Source organism: Vollenhovia emeryi, unplaced genomic scaffold (genome assembly GCF_000949405.1).
Source record: "Vollenhovia emeryi isolate VEMERY1.0 unplaced genomic scaffold, V.emery_V1.0 DF939231.1, whole genome shotgun sequence".
Classification (NCBI taxonomy): Eukaryota; Metazoa; Arthropoda; class Insecta; order Hymenoptera; family Formicidae; genus Vollenhovia; species Vollenhovia emeryi.
Genome location: NW_011967135.1, coordinates 583,485 through 601,671, shown reverse-complemented (window position 1 = coordinate 601,671; position 18,187 = coordinate 583,485). Strand labels below are relative to the sequence as shown.

General features: G+C 43.7%; 3 protein-coding genes across 3 annotated transcripts in view; 1 reads left to right on the top strand and 2 right to left on the bottom strand.

Annotated features, from left to right (window-relative positions):
* The window catches only part of LOC105560424 (sodium-coupled neutral amino acid transporter 9-like), an 11,956-nt gene extending 7,846 nt beyond the window's left edge, over window positions 1–4,110 (bottom strand). The window contains exons 1-3 of the mRNA XM_012009547.1: window positions 3,493–4,110; window positions 1,500–1,665; window positions 741–871 (exon numbers count right to left, since the gene is read on the bottom strand). Of these exons, the coding sequence (XP_011864937.1) occupies window positions 741–871; window positions 1,500–1,665; window positions 3,493–3,662 (467 nt within the window). The 5' untranslated portion in view covers window positions 3,663–4,110. The remainder of the gene's footprint in view (window positions 1–740; window positions 872–1,499; window positions 1,666–3,492) is intronic.
* Window positions 4,111–8,357: 4,247 nt separating this feature from the next.
* On the top strand, window positions 8,358–15,179 carry LOC105560422 (phosphoglucomutase). Its single transcript, XM_012009543.1, has 7 exons — window positions 8,358–8,846; window positions 9,200–9,638; window positions 9,719–9,921; window positions 10,002–10,203; window positions 10,281–10,473; window positions 10,567–10,750; window positions 10,821–15,179. Exons 1-7 carry the CDS (start codon window positions 8,592–8,594, stop codon window positions 11,043–11,045), a joined length of 1,701 nt encoding a protein of 566 aa, XP_011864933.1. The 5' UTR covers window positions 8,358–8,591; the 3' UTR covers window positions 11,046–15,179.
* Window positions 15,180–16,292: 1,113 nt separating this feature from the next.
* LOC105560420 (U3 small nucleolar ribonucleoprotein protein IMP3) lies at window positions 16,293–17,944 on the bottom strand. The gene is made up of 4 exons (XM_012009542.1): window positions 17,440–17,944; window positions 16,702–17,016; window positions 16,542–16,614; window positions 16,293–16,452 (listed from the first exon to the last, which is right to left on the bottom strand). Exons 1-4 carry the CDS (start codon window positions 17,574–17,576, stop codon window positions 16,429–16,431), a joined length of 549 nt encoding a protein of 182 aa, XP_011864932.1. The 5' UTR covers window positions 17,577–17,944; the 3' UTR covers window positions 16,293–16,428.
* Window positions 17,945–18,187: the final 243 nt, after the last annotated feature.

Genomic DNA, 18,187 nt, shown 5'->3' with positions numbered 1-18,187 from the left:
CCGTGCTAAAGACACTTGCAACTGATTCGTTAAAAAGATACAAGATTTAGACTCCATCATTTTTCTCGAAAACTATTACTCAAAGACACTTATACCTTCTTTGAATTGTATATGGTGTCAGAAACTTTCCACGTGAGGCCATCCTAAACGTACATGATATCGTGAACTACATAGCATTTGCGAAACTTCTTTTGTTTATAACTTTTTAATAAACAACGAGCGCCGGCTAAATCCTTCTGAGCGTTACTCAGGAGGGTAACCTTGACAACATATGTCAAGCCCAAGGTTATTGGAGGTGGGTGTGTTAATCTAAATAATTACCCTTGTAACTATGAATCAATAAGTATTCACTGTTTTCAACGATAATTCACTGATTGACTTTTAGAGAGTACCGTTTATCACGCGTGAGATGCGTTATCCAGCAACAACCAGTGTTACCACGATAATTCAAAGTTCGATTACGATTTCTGGTATTTTAATCTTCGAATGCGGGGAGACGAGCGATAGATAAATTCTATTATTTCTAATCTGGTGAATCTGTCCACTGTCGAACAGTGCTATCTGCGCTCAGCTTAGGAAAAGGTATTTAGGACAAGGGTATCGGTCGGCGACTCATTGATTTTAAGGGGCCGGTCGTTAAGAGTGCACCGTCCGTGCAGGCGAGAAACATTTCCGCTGTTTCACCACTTTGCTCTAATTACTTACTTAATTACTTGGCTATCTTATCTCGAGACACTCACATGGTGACCAACGAATTCTGCTTCGACTTGAAATCCTTGCAGGTAGCCTGCACGATGTCGGGTTGAAACTGCGGGGATCCAGACTTGAAGTCCAGCTCGTGCGTCTTCCTCGCGTTTGAACTTTCGTTCGTCTGACAATGAGAAAATGAGAAGAGTGACGCGTAAGATCGTAGAAGTCGGACTTGTGTTAGCAGGGATGCATTTACCGATCCCGCCCAGACAAGTGTATATTAATATCCTTATTGCACTTTGTTACGCACAAATTTATTATCGTGACGGTTTTCCGAAAGTTCCTAGCAGTTTCTGATATCAAAACTATTGTCTTTCTATTAAAATCGGCCTGACATCGCTAGTTTTAATTGATATAAAAATCGAGTTTAAATAAAATGAACCTTGTGGTCAATTCTGTATCTTAAACACTAGAGTGCAACGCTAAAAGTGAGTAGCCTTGTCTATTTCTAACTGTTCTCTTAAAAGGAGGCAAAGTCGCTCACTTTTAGCATTTTTGATGAAACTTGTTTATTATTAAAAAAATGCAATGCCAAATTGAAAACTGCTATACGAAATATGTACTCTAGCTATTTTCTAACGATTGTCGCTTATTTTTTAATAATTTTCCAGCTGGAAAACTAAAGTAGCTACTTTTTAACAATTATTAAATGCTGCTGAACGATGAACGCGTTTTTCTCGAAGGGTCGATCTTCGTAATCCAGGCCTCTTTGACGAAAGAAACGTACAAAACACAATTATACAGCTTACCAGGTCGACATTGCGCGGCTCGTACTTCTTTTCGTGGTCGAGATTCACTATGCAAGGTGGACTCGCCATTGCGGGAACGAACGATTCACTATTTCGTTTCGAGGAGACTGGCCTCTTCGGTAGAGCTAGGGTCGTGTTGTAACCGGCGCTGTCTACGCTCCCATATCTAGATAAGGTAACGGAAGATATGTAAACAATCACGTGCCTAGTCCTCTTTGCGACCCCCCTGGTTTTCTCCAAACATCGTTTAACATTGCTCTCATTGTCAGTTGAATTCATCCTTTGTCTCTTTCTAACTGTTCCTTTAGAAGGACAAAAATTAATTAAGGGGTTACAACATTCTAGAATCCAAAAAGGCCAATTTTCAGGGATTTTTTTCAGGAATATAATAAACGTAAATGAAAATCTGTTTATTCCTATTTATTCTCTATACATTGAAGTATAAAAAACATTTTTTACGACTTTTTCCTCAACGAAATGGCGGCGCCAGAGCTTTGGATCTAAAGTGTGGAATTTAAGTGCAACTTTCTTTTTCAACGCGCATTATTTTTACAAAAAAACGGTATTACGCAAAATCCGTACGTAGTTCGAAAGAAAATATTATATATTTTCAAAAATCTTTGATCTTTTGTTCTAGCTCAAATGGTGAGGGAGCTTTGTTTCCGCCCGTGGGGCGACTTTCGCAAAGAGGTACTATGGATCCATGGCTCTGGCGCCGCCATTTTGTTGAGGAAAAATTGATAAAAAATTCTGTTTTACACTTTAATGCATAGAGAACATAAGAGTTAAACAGATTTTCATTTGTGTATATTATATTCCTGAAAAAAATCACCGAAAATTGGCTTGGGGGAAGGGGTTGTAACCCCTTAAGAAACGTCTACATTGGAAGTAGGTAGTAAGAAGTAAGAAAACGTAACCTGTACCTTTCAGTGTAAAAGCTAAAGTACAGGCGTAAATTTTTTAAATATTTGTAGCACTGGTCGAACTGCGCTCTAATTCGCCGAGAGTAAAGGCCTGTGTCCACGATGCCAGAACTTGGACCAAGTTCTTGGATTGAGAAATTTGTAACCAATCAATTTGTAGCTTTTACGGAAAAGCGGCAATTTTATTGGCTACACGTTTCTCGGACCAAGGACTTGGACCAAGTTCTAGCATCGTGGACATTGGGCTTAAGCGTCAGAGCTGAAGTAGGAGTAAGAAATGGGAATGATTCATTTCTTTACTCCTACTCTTACTTCTTGCGCCAGGCTTACTTCATCTATTGTAGACGATCCTTTAAACCAATTGAGGATCAAAGTTAGACGTTGGTGAAAAGCGAGGCAAGTGACACAAACATAATTGGTGCACGTCACTTCATTACATCCGCAATTATTTACTCTCTAAAAGTCGATCAGTGGATTATCACTGAAAACAGTGAACAGCACAAAGGTGAACGTAAGTCCGTAGAAATTTAATTTTCACGAAAACACCTGTAGAATTAGAAAACTGAATATCTGAAGAATCCTTTCAGAATCGGCCACAATCGGCTCGTTTTGAAGTATTCCTCAGAGATGCATTATCGTGCGTGTAACTTCCCCCAATCATTCGTATTGTATTCTTCTATGGATTCCTGAAGAATTACAATTCATAAAGGGGGAAAACTTTAAAAATACTTTGCGTTTTCACTGTGTTATCCGGGCAGTCACTGTTTCGCAGTTCTAAGTATACCACTGTGATTTCCAGTGATAATCCACTGATTGACTTTCAGAGAGGACGCGAAGGCCTGCGTTCACGATGCGAGAACTTGGTCCAAGTTCTAGTTTCGAGAAATGTGTTGCCGATCAACTCGCAGCTATTCCGTAAAGGCTGCAAGTTGATTGGCTACACATGTCTCGGGACTTGGACCAAGTTCTAGCATCGTGGACACAGGCCTTTACGAATTACGCGATCAATTAGCCACGTATCGAAAGTACAATACAATCTCCCTCGCGGATGCGTCTCGTGCACGTCTTACATGAAAGAGCAGCTGGCCGGGCTCGGGTCCAGGTCGCTCGTCTCCGAATCGCCGAATATCGCCGGCTCCGGACTCGTGCGGGACTCCGACGAGATCAGCGGCGTGCTCTCGGAACCGCTGTCCCGCGTCAGCGAGGAATCGCTGCCTGGGTAAACACGGGACTTATACATAATGTCTCTGAAGCCGGCGGGAAAAGAAAAACGAAATGTCGCTGTAACGAGGAAAAGTCTTTCTTTCCTTTTAACGTTTTCCTCGGTGGCCTCCTCGAGAGCGCGACGGCTCCTCGGGCGAGTCGGAGTCTAAGACGGGACGGATGATGCGCGCGAGTACTCACTCCGGGAGGCACACGAGGCGCGAACGACAAGCGCGCGTTCTACGTCGCATTGAACTACGTAATCATGCTCGAGAGAGAGAGAGATTTCCTCCCGCGTAGTCTTTTTTTCCCCCCTTGCTCTTCCTTTTTCCCCCCTTCGACGCGAAACTGTATCGAAACGCCGTGTATCACCCCGCGAGGTGCGAGCGCCAGATAGCGTATTCAATAACTGCTTCTTACGACACGCACATGCGGTCTTATCGACACGATAAATGTGTCTTCCCGCGGTCCAAATTAGCCGATTAGCCGCGCGGGATCGCGCGAAAAGTTATCGGCGACAGTTTTTAGCATGATAATCCGCTAATCGGCCTGCCACCCGCGGCGCCCGCCGTCGCGCGCGCGAAACTGAAGGATTTCCAACGATTCAAACTCACTATCTTCTCCTTCTTCTTTTTCTTCTTCTTCTTCTTCTTCTTCTACTCCCGCTAACGCGATCGACCCGGGCCTGGTCCCTGTGACGTAGACTGGACGGCCGGCGATCGGGGGATCTCGGGGGCGAGACCCTCGGCTATACCGATCGCGCGAACCCTAGTCTGGAAAACTGGGTTTGGGAGTAGGTACGTCCCGGTTTTATAAGCTCGCGGACTTCGGTCTCCCGGCGGTATCCTTGACTCAACATGCCTCCCTCCAGTTTTTCCAACGATCGCGATCGCGCCGCGCGCGCGCATCCGTCGAACGAGCGCGGTTAAAAGTCGCGACGATCGCGTGACTCTTTCGCCGGAGTCTCGCCTTCTCCCTTGCTCTCTAAAAGTCAGCCAGTGGATTATCACTGAAAACAGTGAATAGTCACTGATTTGCAGTTATAAGCGTACATATGAAAATCACAGTGGTCTCTTGTAACTGTGAGTCAGTTATTATTCACGATTTTCAGTGAAAATCCACTGATTGACTTTTAGACAGTGGATACCGAACGTTGCCGCTACCCCCGGGGATCGTCGGCGATTTCGGCTCACCTTCCCATCCCGATCTCGTCGTTCGCAACGAGGCTGGAGCTCGGACCCCGCGAGGGCGAAAATAGTACCGGCGTGACATCTTTTCTCTCTTGAGAGTGAATCGGTGGATTATCACTGAAAACAATGAATAGTCACTGATCCGGAGTTAAGGCCTATGTCCACGATGCTTGGACCAAGTTCTAGTTTCGAGAATTATTATGGAATAGCTGCAAGTTGATTGGCCACACATTTCTCGGAACTGAAACTTGGACCAAGTTCTATTAACGTGGACACAGGCCTTCGTAAGTTTACTACTGCGATTTGCAGTTGTATATTTATCACTGTAAATCAGTGACTATCCGCCGTTTTCAGTGGATCCACTAATTGACTTTTGGGCCCGGTTTTTCCAACGTCGTTTAATCTTATTGTTAGTTAGAACCAAGATTAAAGTTAAGCGACGTTCGGAAAAACCAGGTCTTACGAGAGTTCTTTCATTTTGCGTTACAGATAGAATTGCGATCTCTCGCGGGAAGGCAGCCCGCCAATCCGTCGTCGAGATAATCCGAATGATCGACGCGCGAGTGTTTATGAGCTCGTAATTGTGCTCGTTTCGTTAGGTCATCCTTCTCTCCAGGCCTGTGTCCACGATGCTGGAACTTGGTCCAACTTCCAGCATTGTGGACACAGTCCTTCCTTCACACGGCGACGGTGTGAAATAATCCCGCGAACGACCGCCCGTCCATTTCAATCTCGACCGTTCGTATGACCGCGTGTTTCCCCGTGGAGATTCCCGCGGCGGTGGAGATCTTTTTATTGTGGAAAATTAACGATAATGTTTCCCTGGCGTCGTACAGCATTCGCGAGGGTACGTCATCGTGGAAACATTCGGAATGGATTCCGATCGGAATTGGCCAATTATTTCCTAGACTTCCATTGTGTTTTTTAGAGAAAGTGCGTTTTTTCTGCGGAATTAGTCTGATCGGAATCCATCTCGAACTTTTCCACGATAGGTACCCGGGCTTCCCTTTCGCCGCAATTAAACGCGGTCTTCCTCTTATTACTACCACGTCAAACGTCGAACTTGCGACCCTGTCCATTTATCTCTCAGCGGCGCGTATGTAAGACGCCCGAGAAAGAGAGAGTGAGAGAGAGAGGGGGGAGGGAGGGGGAGAGAGAGAGAGAGAGAGAGAGAGAGAGAGAGAGAGAGAGAGACGTTTGCTCTGTGATATCTTAATTCGGAGCAATGTAAAGTATGCTGACGTCAAACACGCGAATTAAACTTGTGATTTTTTTCACGTCTGTCGACTTGTTAAATGGCTCGGTTTCAGCTTGGGGCAGCGAATCGTTCGAATTATTGGCGCTTGTCTATTCTCTCGTCTTTCGTTTATCGAACGATTCGCGGGCCGAAAATTGTCCATTTCTATCTTCCCATTCAGCTTCCGCGTTGCTGATCCATGCGTCATTTATCTATGAAACTGTTATCTGTACTATTACGTATACTGGCGATTACGCGAACGTTCTTCACCTCTTCATCCATCCGTATCTGCTGTTTTGTGGCAAATTCGGGTTAAAAAGATTAGAGCGATTCGCAGGATCGCTGAAGTGATCGACTGGTAGACGCAAATTCGTATATGATATATTTAATTCACATTATCAAGTATTCTCTTTTCAAGAATAGCTCTTGGCATCGAGTAACGCATAGATAACATTTATTAACACAAAGATCAACTTATTAAATGAAAAAGAATCCGGTACGGCACAAAACTTGCTATTTACATTGCAATAACATTGCTACAATATTGCAACATTGCTGTACCCTGGCGAAAATAACAAGCTTTATAAAGCGTTGATAACCGTTAAATGAAGGTTTTTTAAAAGATCATACGCTTTCAAACTTTATGAGAATGCTTACACAATTATGTTTTGAACGCTTTCAGAACGCTTATAAAATACTGTACGAGTATATAACGTTTCATAAAAGTTCTACAATGTTAAGGCAACACTTTTCAGAGAACGATCAGTAAACACTGATACATCTTTGTGCAGAGAGTTTGTTATCAGACTTTTCAAACATTTAGCAAACGTTTTTCCTAACGCCGTAAGACAAACGTTTTTCCTTCATTCAGCAAACGCTCCTCCAATGTGACGAATTATAGAGGTGTAGTGAACGTTTGGTAAAGCATTAACGCAAACTGCTTGAAAATGCCCAAGAAACGCTTTGCCCGACTCCGAAATACAAGTGTTTTTCCTTCGTTCAGTAAACGTTCTTGATACGGCAAATTGTAGGCCGTTTACGCAAATGACTTAGGAATGACAGCCTAAGAAACATTCTTATGAAAGAAGTTTATGAACGTTTTGGTAACATTGTACACACCCCTTGCATTCATGATTTGAAATTATGGCTGCGTTCCGATATTCACTGCCAGTACTGAAAATCTATAGTTTACGTTACGTATACTATACATTTTCAGTACTGGCAGTGAATATCGGAACGCAGCCAATTTTTAGTTACATAGAAGGGGGAAGGGGGTCAATATCTACTTGTCACAAGTTAAATAACACTTTATTTGCATAATCAAATACAAATGTTAAAATGCTTAATATCTTAATCTAATTATTAGCAGAAGAATAAAGTTTATGGATTTAAGATACTTTCTTAAAAAAACTTAACTTGTCTGAGAATAAATTATTCATAACAGTAGTTATAACGCTGACAGCCTTTAAAATTCCTAATTTTCCACGTTCTTTGTATATTAAACTTTAATTATTAATAAATATATGAATTTACTGAAATGTATTTATTTATGTGTAAAAAATAAAAAAATATTTAAAACTCCACATTCCATACCCATCATTTTAAAGCTTTTAGATTAATTATTAATCTCGGTAGCAACCAAAAGGCAGTCCACACACATAGGTATTACAGGGTAAATTCATCACAACACAGCTAGGGTTGTTTGATGAGAGACAGTTTGATGCACAACATTTTATCAATTCTTTTAATTTTGCGGACATATCTCAGAACCACGTAATCGTTTTGAACTAATAAATGTTTGGAACATTTAACCGTTTGCACAAGAAGTAAAATTTCTTTCAATGATGTCATATAGCATTGTATTTTAGTTTTACAATTTTTCCGTCTCTTAAGATGGCATAAGAATCATTATTCTTCTTTTCATTAACATATTGGGAAGAAGTATACCTCATTCCGTGAACAATAACCTATTAAAAAAGATTAAATCCTTGACGCTAAAATTTCCAAAATGGACAAAACACTGAATTGTAAAGCTTGCGAGATTTAGGGGGGAAAAAACAGTCGATACTCCGGAGTATCTTAGATAGTATCTCTAGATACTTTCCGCGGAAAGAATAGAGTTGACGAATGATACACCGATGCACAGTTGCCAAAACGGCTGTCAGTAATCTTTTGCTCGCCCTTCGCGGACCTCCGGTCCTCCCTGGGACGCGGGGTGCCTGACCGGGCGAGGTGTCAACGGCGCGCGGCCCACGTGATTCTCGATCGCGGCGTGCACGTGCGCCGCCGCGCGACAGCTGGCGCGCGCGATCTTCCAAGATGGCGGCGACCGGGCGCCCGTGCCCTTGCGTGTCATTGACAGGCAAAGTTCGGCCCGCCGACAGTTACCGCACGGCCGTCGCGAGCGTACACGTCTCGTCCGGGCTGTCCCCTCGCCGATCGCGGCCAACGGATTAACCTCGACCGTCCGGCGTCTTGTTTCTCATCGTTTCTTCGCTCTGTCGGTTGCAGCACGCCCGCGGACAGCACCGTGCCGAGCATGACAACCGCGACGTCGGTGACGAGCCTGACGGTGAGCAGCCGGGCGTACGAGGGCCAGAAGCCGGGCACCTCGGGCCTGCGGAAGGCCGTCAGGGTCTTCCAGCAGGAGCACTACACGGAGAACTTCGTGCAGGCGATCCTGCACGCCCTGGGCGATCAGCTGACCGGCTGCACCCTCGTCGTCGGCGGCGACGGGCGGTTTTACGGCAGGGAGGCGGTGGCGAAGATCATCCGGATCGCCGCGGCGAACGGGGTAAGGCCGTGTCGAGCATTGTATCGAAGGGATCTGATGACAGAGACCGATGGCCCCCGTTTCTATCGATGCAGATTAACTTTGAGCGTGGCTTAACTTCCTCTTTTCTAGTTTCAGGAATTGGAAAGAGACGAAAGGTAAGTTAAACCGGGGTTAAAGTTACTCTGCACGGGTAGAAATGATTGGCAGCAATTGTAGTTTGGTAGCTTTAACAAGCTCGAAGCCTTGTGTCGGAAAGCAGACGGATTCCTTACTAGCGGCGTGTTACTTTTATTCTCTTGCGAGAGATTATCTACAGATTGCGAGGGAGATATTGTGATGTTGCATTAAAAAGTTTCTTCTCATCCTTTTAGGTAAGAAAGTTAATAGTTGGTCAAAATGGCATTCTCTCGACGCCGGCGGTGTCGACTATAATACGAAAATATAAAACGCAAGGTGGGATCGTCTTGACTGCGTCGCACAATCCCGGTGGCCCCGACGCCGACTTCGGCATTAAATTCAATTGCGACAACGGCGGCCCCGCTCCGGACAACGTGACGAACAGGATCTACGAGATCACCCAGACGCTCCAGTGTTACAAGATTGTCCCCGACATTGGCGTGGATATCGACAAGGTGCAGAGTATCTCCGTCGACGTGGACGGCAGGCCGTTTGCCGTCGACGTAATTGATTCCGTCGACGACTACGTGGAGCTTATGAGGGAGATTTTTGACTTTGCGAGTATTAAAAAGCTGCTGCAAGGCGGCGCGGACCGGCCGGCGTTCAAGGTTCTCATCAATTCGATGAACGGAGGTTAGGCATTGTACAATTTGCACTTGGCCTCTGCCTCTGATATCCGGACCGTTGTAATAGGAGTCCTCGATCATTTTCAGTTACGGGGCCGTACGTGAAGCGAATATTTAGCACCGAATTAGGTGTCGATGACACATGCTTAGTGAATGTGAAGCCGTTAGAAGATTTCGGTGGTCTACACCCCGATCCAAATTTAACTTATGCCAAAGATTTAGTGAATGCTATGAAGGAAGGACCGTACGACTTCGGCGCGGCTTTCGACGGAGACGGAGACAGAAATATGGTGAGCGAGATCGGAAAAGTCGTCTGGAAAATTGGCCCGGACGGGAAATTGTTTCACGAAATTGGTGCCTGCACTTGCAGATCTTAGGCAGGAAAGCTTTCTTCGTCACTCCTTCCGATTCCTTAGCGGTGTTAGCTGCTAATCTAAAATTAATTCCGTATTTCCAAACGACTGGCGTTAGAGGATATGCTAGATCAATGCCAACGGCTGCGGCTGTCGATAGAGTCGCCGCTAAAAATGGGGCGAAATTCTTCGAGGTTCCCACTGGATGGAAGTACTTTGGTACGCGGAGCTTTTCACTTTTGTCGTATTCAAAATTCGTTTCGCACAGTGCCTGTTTTAATATGTCACTTTTACAGGAAATCTCATGGATGCTGCAAATCTGTCGCTATGCGGAGAGGAGAGTTTCGGCACCGGTTCCGATCATATCCGCGAGAAGGATGGAATATGGGCGTGTCTGGCGTGGCTCAATGTAATCGCGGGACTGGGAAAATCTGTGGAAAACATTTTATTGGATCACTGGAAAGTTTATGGGAGAAATTTCTTTACTAGGTATGTATATATTTTTTGGTCATTTTCGAATACGTATTTAAATACCTATTGATCCGAGGTTTCCTAAATTGTCGGATGTATCGTTGATTACAGATACGATTATGAGAATTGCGACTCCGCGTGCGCGGATAAAATGATGCAGAGTATCGAGGCCCTGATTCAGAAGCCAGATTTTATCGGCAGGAAGCTGCAGTGCGAAGGTAAAGAGTATATCGTTAAGCAGGCGGACAATTACTCCTACACGGATCCTGTCGATGGTAGCAAAGCTACGAAACAGGTACGTTCTACGATCGCATGCTACCTGATCTCGTGTCTTCGAGCTAATTACATAACACTTTGTGCATTAGGGATTGCGGATATTGTTTGCGGACGGCTCCCGCATAATATTCCGCTTATCCGGGACGGGAAGTTCTGGTGCCACTATCCGTATGTATATCGATAGTTACGAGGATGATCCGGTTACTTTCGTGAAAGACGCACAACTGGTCTTAAAACCTTTAATTAATATCGCGCTAGAATTAAGCGAACTCCATAAGCATACTGATCGCAACGCGCCTACTGTGATTACGTAAAGAGTTCGCTCGTCGCACGTTCTCGCGCTCTTCCGTCGCGGAACTCGCTTATCTCTCATTCAACATTATCTCTCGTTTGTCCAAGGAGGTTTAACAATGCGAGAATCAGTCTTGGGTATACAAATTCATTTGGATTCTAGAGGTTCGGCCGATTTCATTGTCAAAATCACAGGGCAATAGCATAATAATCGTCACTGGCGCGCCACTGACGGGATTTTCCATTTTTATAAAGCGTTACCGATTTGTGATTCCATCCATATGATATACATACTGTGCGTATTGGACGAGAACTATTCAGTATGCATATCCGAGTAGCAATTGTGGAAGAAACGTTTCAAGATCTATCAGGATCTCTAACTAGATATCTAACGTAGATGTTATTGCTCGCGTCCTCTTTGCGTCTCTCTCCGTTTCAAGTCAATCGTGAGAGGATGCAATTTAAACTTATTTAAATCTTCAACTTTTGAGTGTACGAAAAATATTGATTTTGCCCCCCTCGGACGCGCGCGGCGCGAGCATCGAGAGGCGGCTTCGTCTCTACTGAATAATCAGGGATGATTATTGGGTAGAAATTTTATTGATAATTTATCTATATCGCTCGTACGTTTATATGTATGAGTTTTAATAAGCACTAAAACTGCTTATCGTGTATCGTAATATGAATATATCGGGTAGCGCACGTAGACACTCTACTTGTGCTGCAAAATCATCTTTGGGAAAGTGTTTCGTGACGTAACCATTGTGTTAAACAATGATATTGTTGATATGCAATAATCTATCCACTCGTTACCGCGGCATGTAATAAAAAGAAAAGAAATGCAGTTTACTGTGTCAAATAGAGAATGCGTAGATATTCTTCAGAAGAAGCTGAGCACAAAAAAAGAACCGTCTTGTACTTATCTGTCGTGAAAAATCACGTTGTCCGTACGTTAATCCGGCGATGATGTGCATCCTTTTGCCAATAGCTGACACTAAGATCGATGAGGAAACTTTCATCGTTGTCACATTTATTTCGCAGCCATAAAATTGCAATGACGCATAAATGAATGTCACCACGTGCATTCCGGTATGTAAAAATATAATTTGTAAAAATCACGACTTTGAATGGGAAAAATGGGTACATTGTCAATCTTCCAAAGCTTATGTCTATCCGCGATTTACGTCTGACGTTTGTTCTATAATTTCCATTCGCATTTTCACCCACGAGTTCTACAGTGAAAATACTATCTAATGCTTGATTCGATGCTCTGGAAACATAAGTTTAGTTAAGACGAATAAAGTTTGGACCCGATCCGATTGATACACCGTGGAGAGGGAGAATTATTCGGTTACTCGTTGATAATTTTATTAACCGCGAAATGTCACAGGCATAGAGGGACTGGGATTCACTGTCAGATAGCATAGTATTGGAGGATTAACAAAAGCGTAAATTCGATATTGAAGGACCAGTCTTTCCAACGTTCATCAAATCGACCTTATCGCTCTGTCTGCATTATAGCCGATGCTACTACGATCCAGGCAGATACGTAAGATATTTACTTGTCAAATAAACTACTAAACATTTTGCCCAAGGATGGAACGACTGGCCCTGTGAAGTGAATGTAGCGTAATGGATAATAATAAGCGGCTTTAATTCTTTTCTGCTTTACGAGGTAAACCTTTTATTAACAAATTAAGTCATCTTAATAGCGGATCTCTAAAGGGAGACGTCACTGCGATCCGCAATGTGACGCTACTTTCAAATTTCAACGATGTATTCTCGGAAATCCTTTTTTTCCAACGTCCAGGTTTTGTTATGTGAAAAATGACATTTTTGAGTCTCACGTTGTAGATTTATTTGTATCGGTAAATTTATATTTAAATTGGAGGAGTGGGGAAGGTATAAGTCCTTTTGCACTTCGTCTTGTACAGTAGCATATGTAAAACCGCCTATGTAAAATTTACACTATTTATTGCAAACACGAGCATAATACGAAGAGAATATTAAAATTTAAAGGAAAGGTACATTGAAGTTTTTGTAGATAGTAGTGTACAACTGTAAGAATCTTTTTCGTTTCTATCGGAGCAGTCATCCATTTGTTCTTTCGGAAACTTTCGCACGTTTATCAATACCGCGCTAAGCTGGCCATTTCATTGTGATACGAAACTCCCCTCGCTGCTGCGAATCGCATTTAAACGGCGTATATACAGTTTACCCGCAAACCGCCCTTTTCTCATTCTCGTTACACCATTCCGTTACCATCGTGCGACCTTTCTACAAAAACATACCTTGTTACTTTGCCATCTCGGTTCTGACATTCGAATATCGAAAGAAGCATGGATGCTTAAAGTCGGTGAACTCACCAAAACCTGAGAAATAGCCAGCGGGAGGACCTTGTCACAATTTCTCAGAATTTGTGGGCGACCCCAGATATAGCGATGTAGGTTTGCAAATTCGAGTTTGGCGCGATGCTCAGCGTCTTACAGAGTTTCTCAAGTGAGCAGCATATTCGCGAAACGGCACTGCCGTTTACGGAAATCCGTGTATCTGCGTTTCGTTGCGCGACACGCTTTGTTTCGAGGCCGTGCGCGGGCAACGTAATTCGCTGAGTATCCCGTTAAGATTAATCGATAGAATAGAATACGTTAACGAACTTGTACAAAGACCAGTAGGATGATCAGTGAGGAAAGAATTGAATTTTTCTTTCGGGGAGGGAACAAAAGTCGCGAACAGCCAGTTGGCGCGAAATTCTATAAGTAACAGTATATCTCCACGTAAGAAGAATTGAACAATAGATAGATAATACGAAACACGTTCGATAGGTATTATTGTATCTCGCGAATGTTAATGGACGCCTCGGCTATCGACCATTAATTGACAGCCGCGCAAAGCGTATTATGTTACTTGTTTCCCCTTCGTTACTTTTTCGCTTCGTCTTTGCTTCTTTCTTTTGTACGATATTTCACTGCGGGTATCGAAAGTAATCACGTAAGCGCGTTTTGTGCCGTGGGGCAAAAAAAAACGCGCGATTCACGACTCACGTTTCATTTCGAATCAGAGTAAAAATTTCACCGTGTGGCCCGGCGTGGACGGCACGCCGCGGGGATAGGTAAGAATCCGGAGCAGGAGCGACGTAAACGTTTCCGTTTTTCTTTTCCTTCCGTGAATAAATGCAACGTATTACGGAGAGATTTCGCAAGGCAATTATGTAAATAGTTGACGGTGAAGGAGGGGAAGGAGAAGGAGGAGATACTTAGGGACCTGAGCCGACACACGCCCCCGTTTGATCTGTCGATTACGTTCTAGAAGAGTGCGTGCGGAAGGAAGGAAAGAAGAGAGAGAGAGAGAGAGAGAGAGAGAGGGAGGGAAGTGGATGCTCCGAGTGCTCTCTAGAACGTAATAAAGATTACTTAACGCGGTGGCGATGTCACAGAGACCAGCACAGAGACTGCCGATTACTATAAAGATATTAACATGTAACATTTGTATCATAATCATAATAAATACTAATTATCATTATAAGTATATGAATGAGTGGCTGCTCGGAATGCACGTGGTAATAATTCACCGCTCTGCTCCATGCGTTTTACCTTCGTCGTTCCAATCGACGCTGCGTTTCCCAAATGCCGATTCCGACCAAGGACCTGACGTATTAATAAACTCCAAGACACGCGTTCCGTTCATCAATGTTGATCTAATCTCCGTGGTGTCAGCGAATTGTGTAAAGATGCATATTATCGTACCCTTGCTCTTTTTTTCGGCGGTCTAGCGCCAGATGCGACCATCCTGATCTTCAATTCTCGCGTGCACCTTAAATGCGATCTTCGGTATTGCAAGCAGAAACTGAACACCGAAACACGAAGACTAAATAGCGAAGGTATATTGTAAATCTGATTTCCATCTTGGTTGTGTCATACGAAAAATACCGATGTGCATAGCCGGTCGTTTTTAAACCGTTTGCGAACGCCGGTTGTGAATAAAACTCAAGGGTCGGATGTGTCGCATCTACGTTGAACCGACGTAGCGAAGATCCCTACGCATTTGCGATTACGCGAACGCGCCCTTACGTTAAGGCGATTATTATGTTCAAGTGATTCGTACAAAGTGGTGACGACTAATCCGACTTTTAATAAAGTTTATCTCATTACAACGAATCCGTGTGTACCTAATTTATTTTGCGATAAAGCGTGCGTGTACTCGTATCTTTTGTAAGAATCCCGATAACGAGAAGAAAACGACTTCTTTACACACGTAACAATCCAGAAGAAACCAATAGTTACATAACATTAGTAATTACAATTTACCACTCAACAATATAAGTATAATGTTGTTTAAGTAGAAAATTATAATATTGATGTTACCCAATCGTTACTTGATGTTTGCTAAGAAAGAAAACCTTTTTAGAACCAAAAATGCTGTTTAAAGCAACAATCCTTAAGAAATGTCTATGTGCAATTAATGTGTCTATGAACAAAAAATGAAGAATATTTAGTTCTTTTTATTGAATAACAATGGCTCGTATGATAAAATCAAAGAATAATAGAAGGGTCTCAGAGCCTGAACGAGATTGTAATGTCCGATAAAGTTACTTTATTTTAATAGCAAATGTATATATACGTTTCGGTCCTTATCTTCAGTATAATAAAAAAGTAATAAATACAATTAAATACATATATCGACTCGCGAATTAAAAATAGACGTAGAATACGCAGTCAGTGATACAAAATTGTAATAAATTAAGAGACGGTAGTACAAAACAAACGGCGCAAGTGAATATAACATGATGAGCCAGTAAGTAAAAACTAACAGTCAAGCAACGGTAAGAAATAAATTAATTGACAATCAAGAAACTATAAATTGATAACTTGGGGATCTCTTAAGGTTGCCAGTGATAATAAATATAGTAAATTTTAGTCGACCTTATCTGGCATGTGTTTAATGTATTTTTTTTTAAATTGGGATATACAGGCGACGTTTTGTTTTATAAAATCCACGTGGACAAACCAGAATTATATTATGTGCATTTTATTTATACAACTATTATATCAAACATACTCTACATATAGTGTTCAAATTTTATTGTATTTTAGTAACGGCTTGAGAAGGACCAGAACCGATGGTCGAAACGTCGCCTGTATATCCCAATTAAAAAAAAAAAAAACATTAAACACATCCCAGATAAGGTCGACTAAAATTTATTATATAAATTGATAAGTTAGTGCCAAATAGAGGAGGAAGAGAAGAGAGGTACTTACATTGGAGCCGTGTTGGACTATGTGGATGACGATACGATCCTTCTTTTTATTAGTAGATTTATACATATATATATTGCTAGACAAATAAATATATATTTGTTTTATAAAAATACGTACAATTTTACGAGTAAAGCAGTCGACCTGTAGATTATACTATGTCAAAGTCGTCTCTCTGCAAGACAAAAATATATATTATTAATATACACTTACGAAGCTGTGTATTACAATGACGTACAGTAAAGGCTGACAGCGGTTTCTCACCTCGTTGTTGTACTCCAGTACGTGTTTCTTGATAGCGGACGTGTCCACCCACGTCACAAAGTCCTCCAAATTTCTGCAAGACACAATTGACACCCGTTCACACTCGGTTCTCCAAACTATGCGCGCGATGCGAGCGGCAAATAATTGCGAAGCGCGTTACCTCGTCACCAAGAACGCGGGGTCTTTTACGACCTCCACGCCGACACGGACGTGGCCCTGCTCTATCAATTTCGTCGCCATCGATATCGTCTGGCTCATCTTGCTGCGCACCATAACGACCGGCAGCCGCCGTCTGCAGAAGCAGCTGGCGGTCACCTTCTGGGTCTGCGACAAGTCCCACTTGGTCGAGATCAGGCCCATCATGTACAGCTTCTCCAGCAGCAGCGCGCTCTGCTCGATGCGGAAAGGATCGTCGGGCTCGAGCTCCTTGATCTTCTTACCCAGCTCGCGTATGTCGCGCGACAGTTTGTTGTAGCTGCAATCATTTCGACAGGTGCCAACCTACTTTGCCTGTTTATTTGAGTGATATATTTTGCTCATTGCAAAGTATATTCGTATTTTATCAATGCAGGAAAGTCCTCTGTTGGACGGCAGGCTCCTAATATGAGACAGCGGGGTTTCTACTAAATTAACAAGGCGCAGTCCGTCGGTTCCGTTGCGAGTTCACTCTTGGAATGGGATCTGTTTGGTGGAAAATTCATCGTTGGACGCCGCGTTGTCGCCGCAAAAGAAGATCGTGATTGAATTTGGACGTTGAGAGCCTGCTGTCTCATATTAGGAGCCTATCTCGTAGCGGGGGACTTTCCTCCACTTGGCACAGCTTGTACCGCGAATTTTCGGTAAGCGACATTTTTACATCGCATGTAAACAAGTAAACAACTTAACAGATCCCACGTACACCGTGTAGTCCGATCTCCTCTGGATGCAGTAACGCTTCAGGACCTTAACCTCGTGGAGATTGTTGTCGGCCTGCCACGACAGGAAGTCCACCTTCTTCAGCAGCTTCTGCTCGTGGTACTTGAGCTTCCGCACCATCGCGACCGATCGCCGTGGCGGCCTCCACGCGGAACAACGTTAATTCTACCCGAAGGCGATCTCTGGAGATCTCCGCGGCGCTTGTCGCGGCTTTGTTTTCGATCTGTCTCTCTCCCCGCCCGAAAACACGTGGAGCCGGAGTCGCGGCGTTCCCAGCTGACCTGGATAACTCGGGGAAGAAGCCGCGCGCATGCGCGGCCGACTTTACACGAGCCCGCTCCGCGGACGCGATCCATAATTCTGGGCCCGCCGTTTGCAATATAATTTCATATATGCTGTCCACTTTGACGTATATATGTACACGTGTTGCATGTATTAACGCATAATCTCCCCCTCCTGTTTCTCGCCGAGGTCAAGATTGAGGAGACAGAGAGAGAGAGAGGAGGCGAAGCATCCTCAAGATTTCCTCTCCTTCCGTAGCGCGGGCGCGCGAAGTGCGCGAACCAGCGCGAACGGCACTCGCTGCACTCAGTGTTCCCAGCCGTGAACGTTAGCACGGACGGTGCCGCGGCGGTGGGGATGGAGTGGGGATAGTCGGTCTGCGCGCGCACGCTCGCACACAAGCAACACGTCGTAGCCAAGCGTCGAGCGCACACGTTTTTACGACGTGT

Excerpts from the sequence above, each read along its gene's own strand:
- LOC105560422 (XM_012009543.1), top strand. The coding sequence starts at position 8,592 with ATGACAACCGCGACGTCGGTGACGAGCCTGACGGTGAGCAGCCGGGCG. Across the intron at positions 9,922-10,001 it reads GAGACGGAGACAGAAATATG|ATCTTAGGCAGGAAAGCTTT; the intron begins GTGAGCGAGATC and ends CTGCACTTGCAG. Across the intron at positions 10,474-10,566 it reads GGGAGAAATTTCTTTACTAG|ATACGATTATGAGAATTGCG; the intron begins GTATGTATATAT and ends CGTTGATTACAG.
- LOC105560420 (XM_012009542.1), bottom strand. The coding sequence starts at position 17,576 with ATGGTGCGGAAGCTCAAGTACCACGAGCAGAAGCTGCTGAAGAAGGTG. Across the intron at positions 17,017-17,439 it reads AGGAGATCGGACTACACGGT|CTACAACAAACTGTCGCGCG; the intron begins GTACGTGGGATC and ends AAATGATTGCAG. Across the intron at positions 16,453-16,541 it reads TACTGGAGTACAACAACGAG|AGAGACGACTTTGACATAGT; the intron begins GTGAGAAACCGC and ends TTTGTCTTGCAG.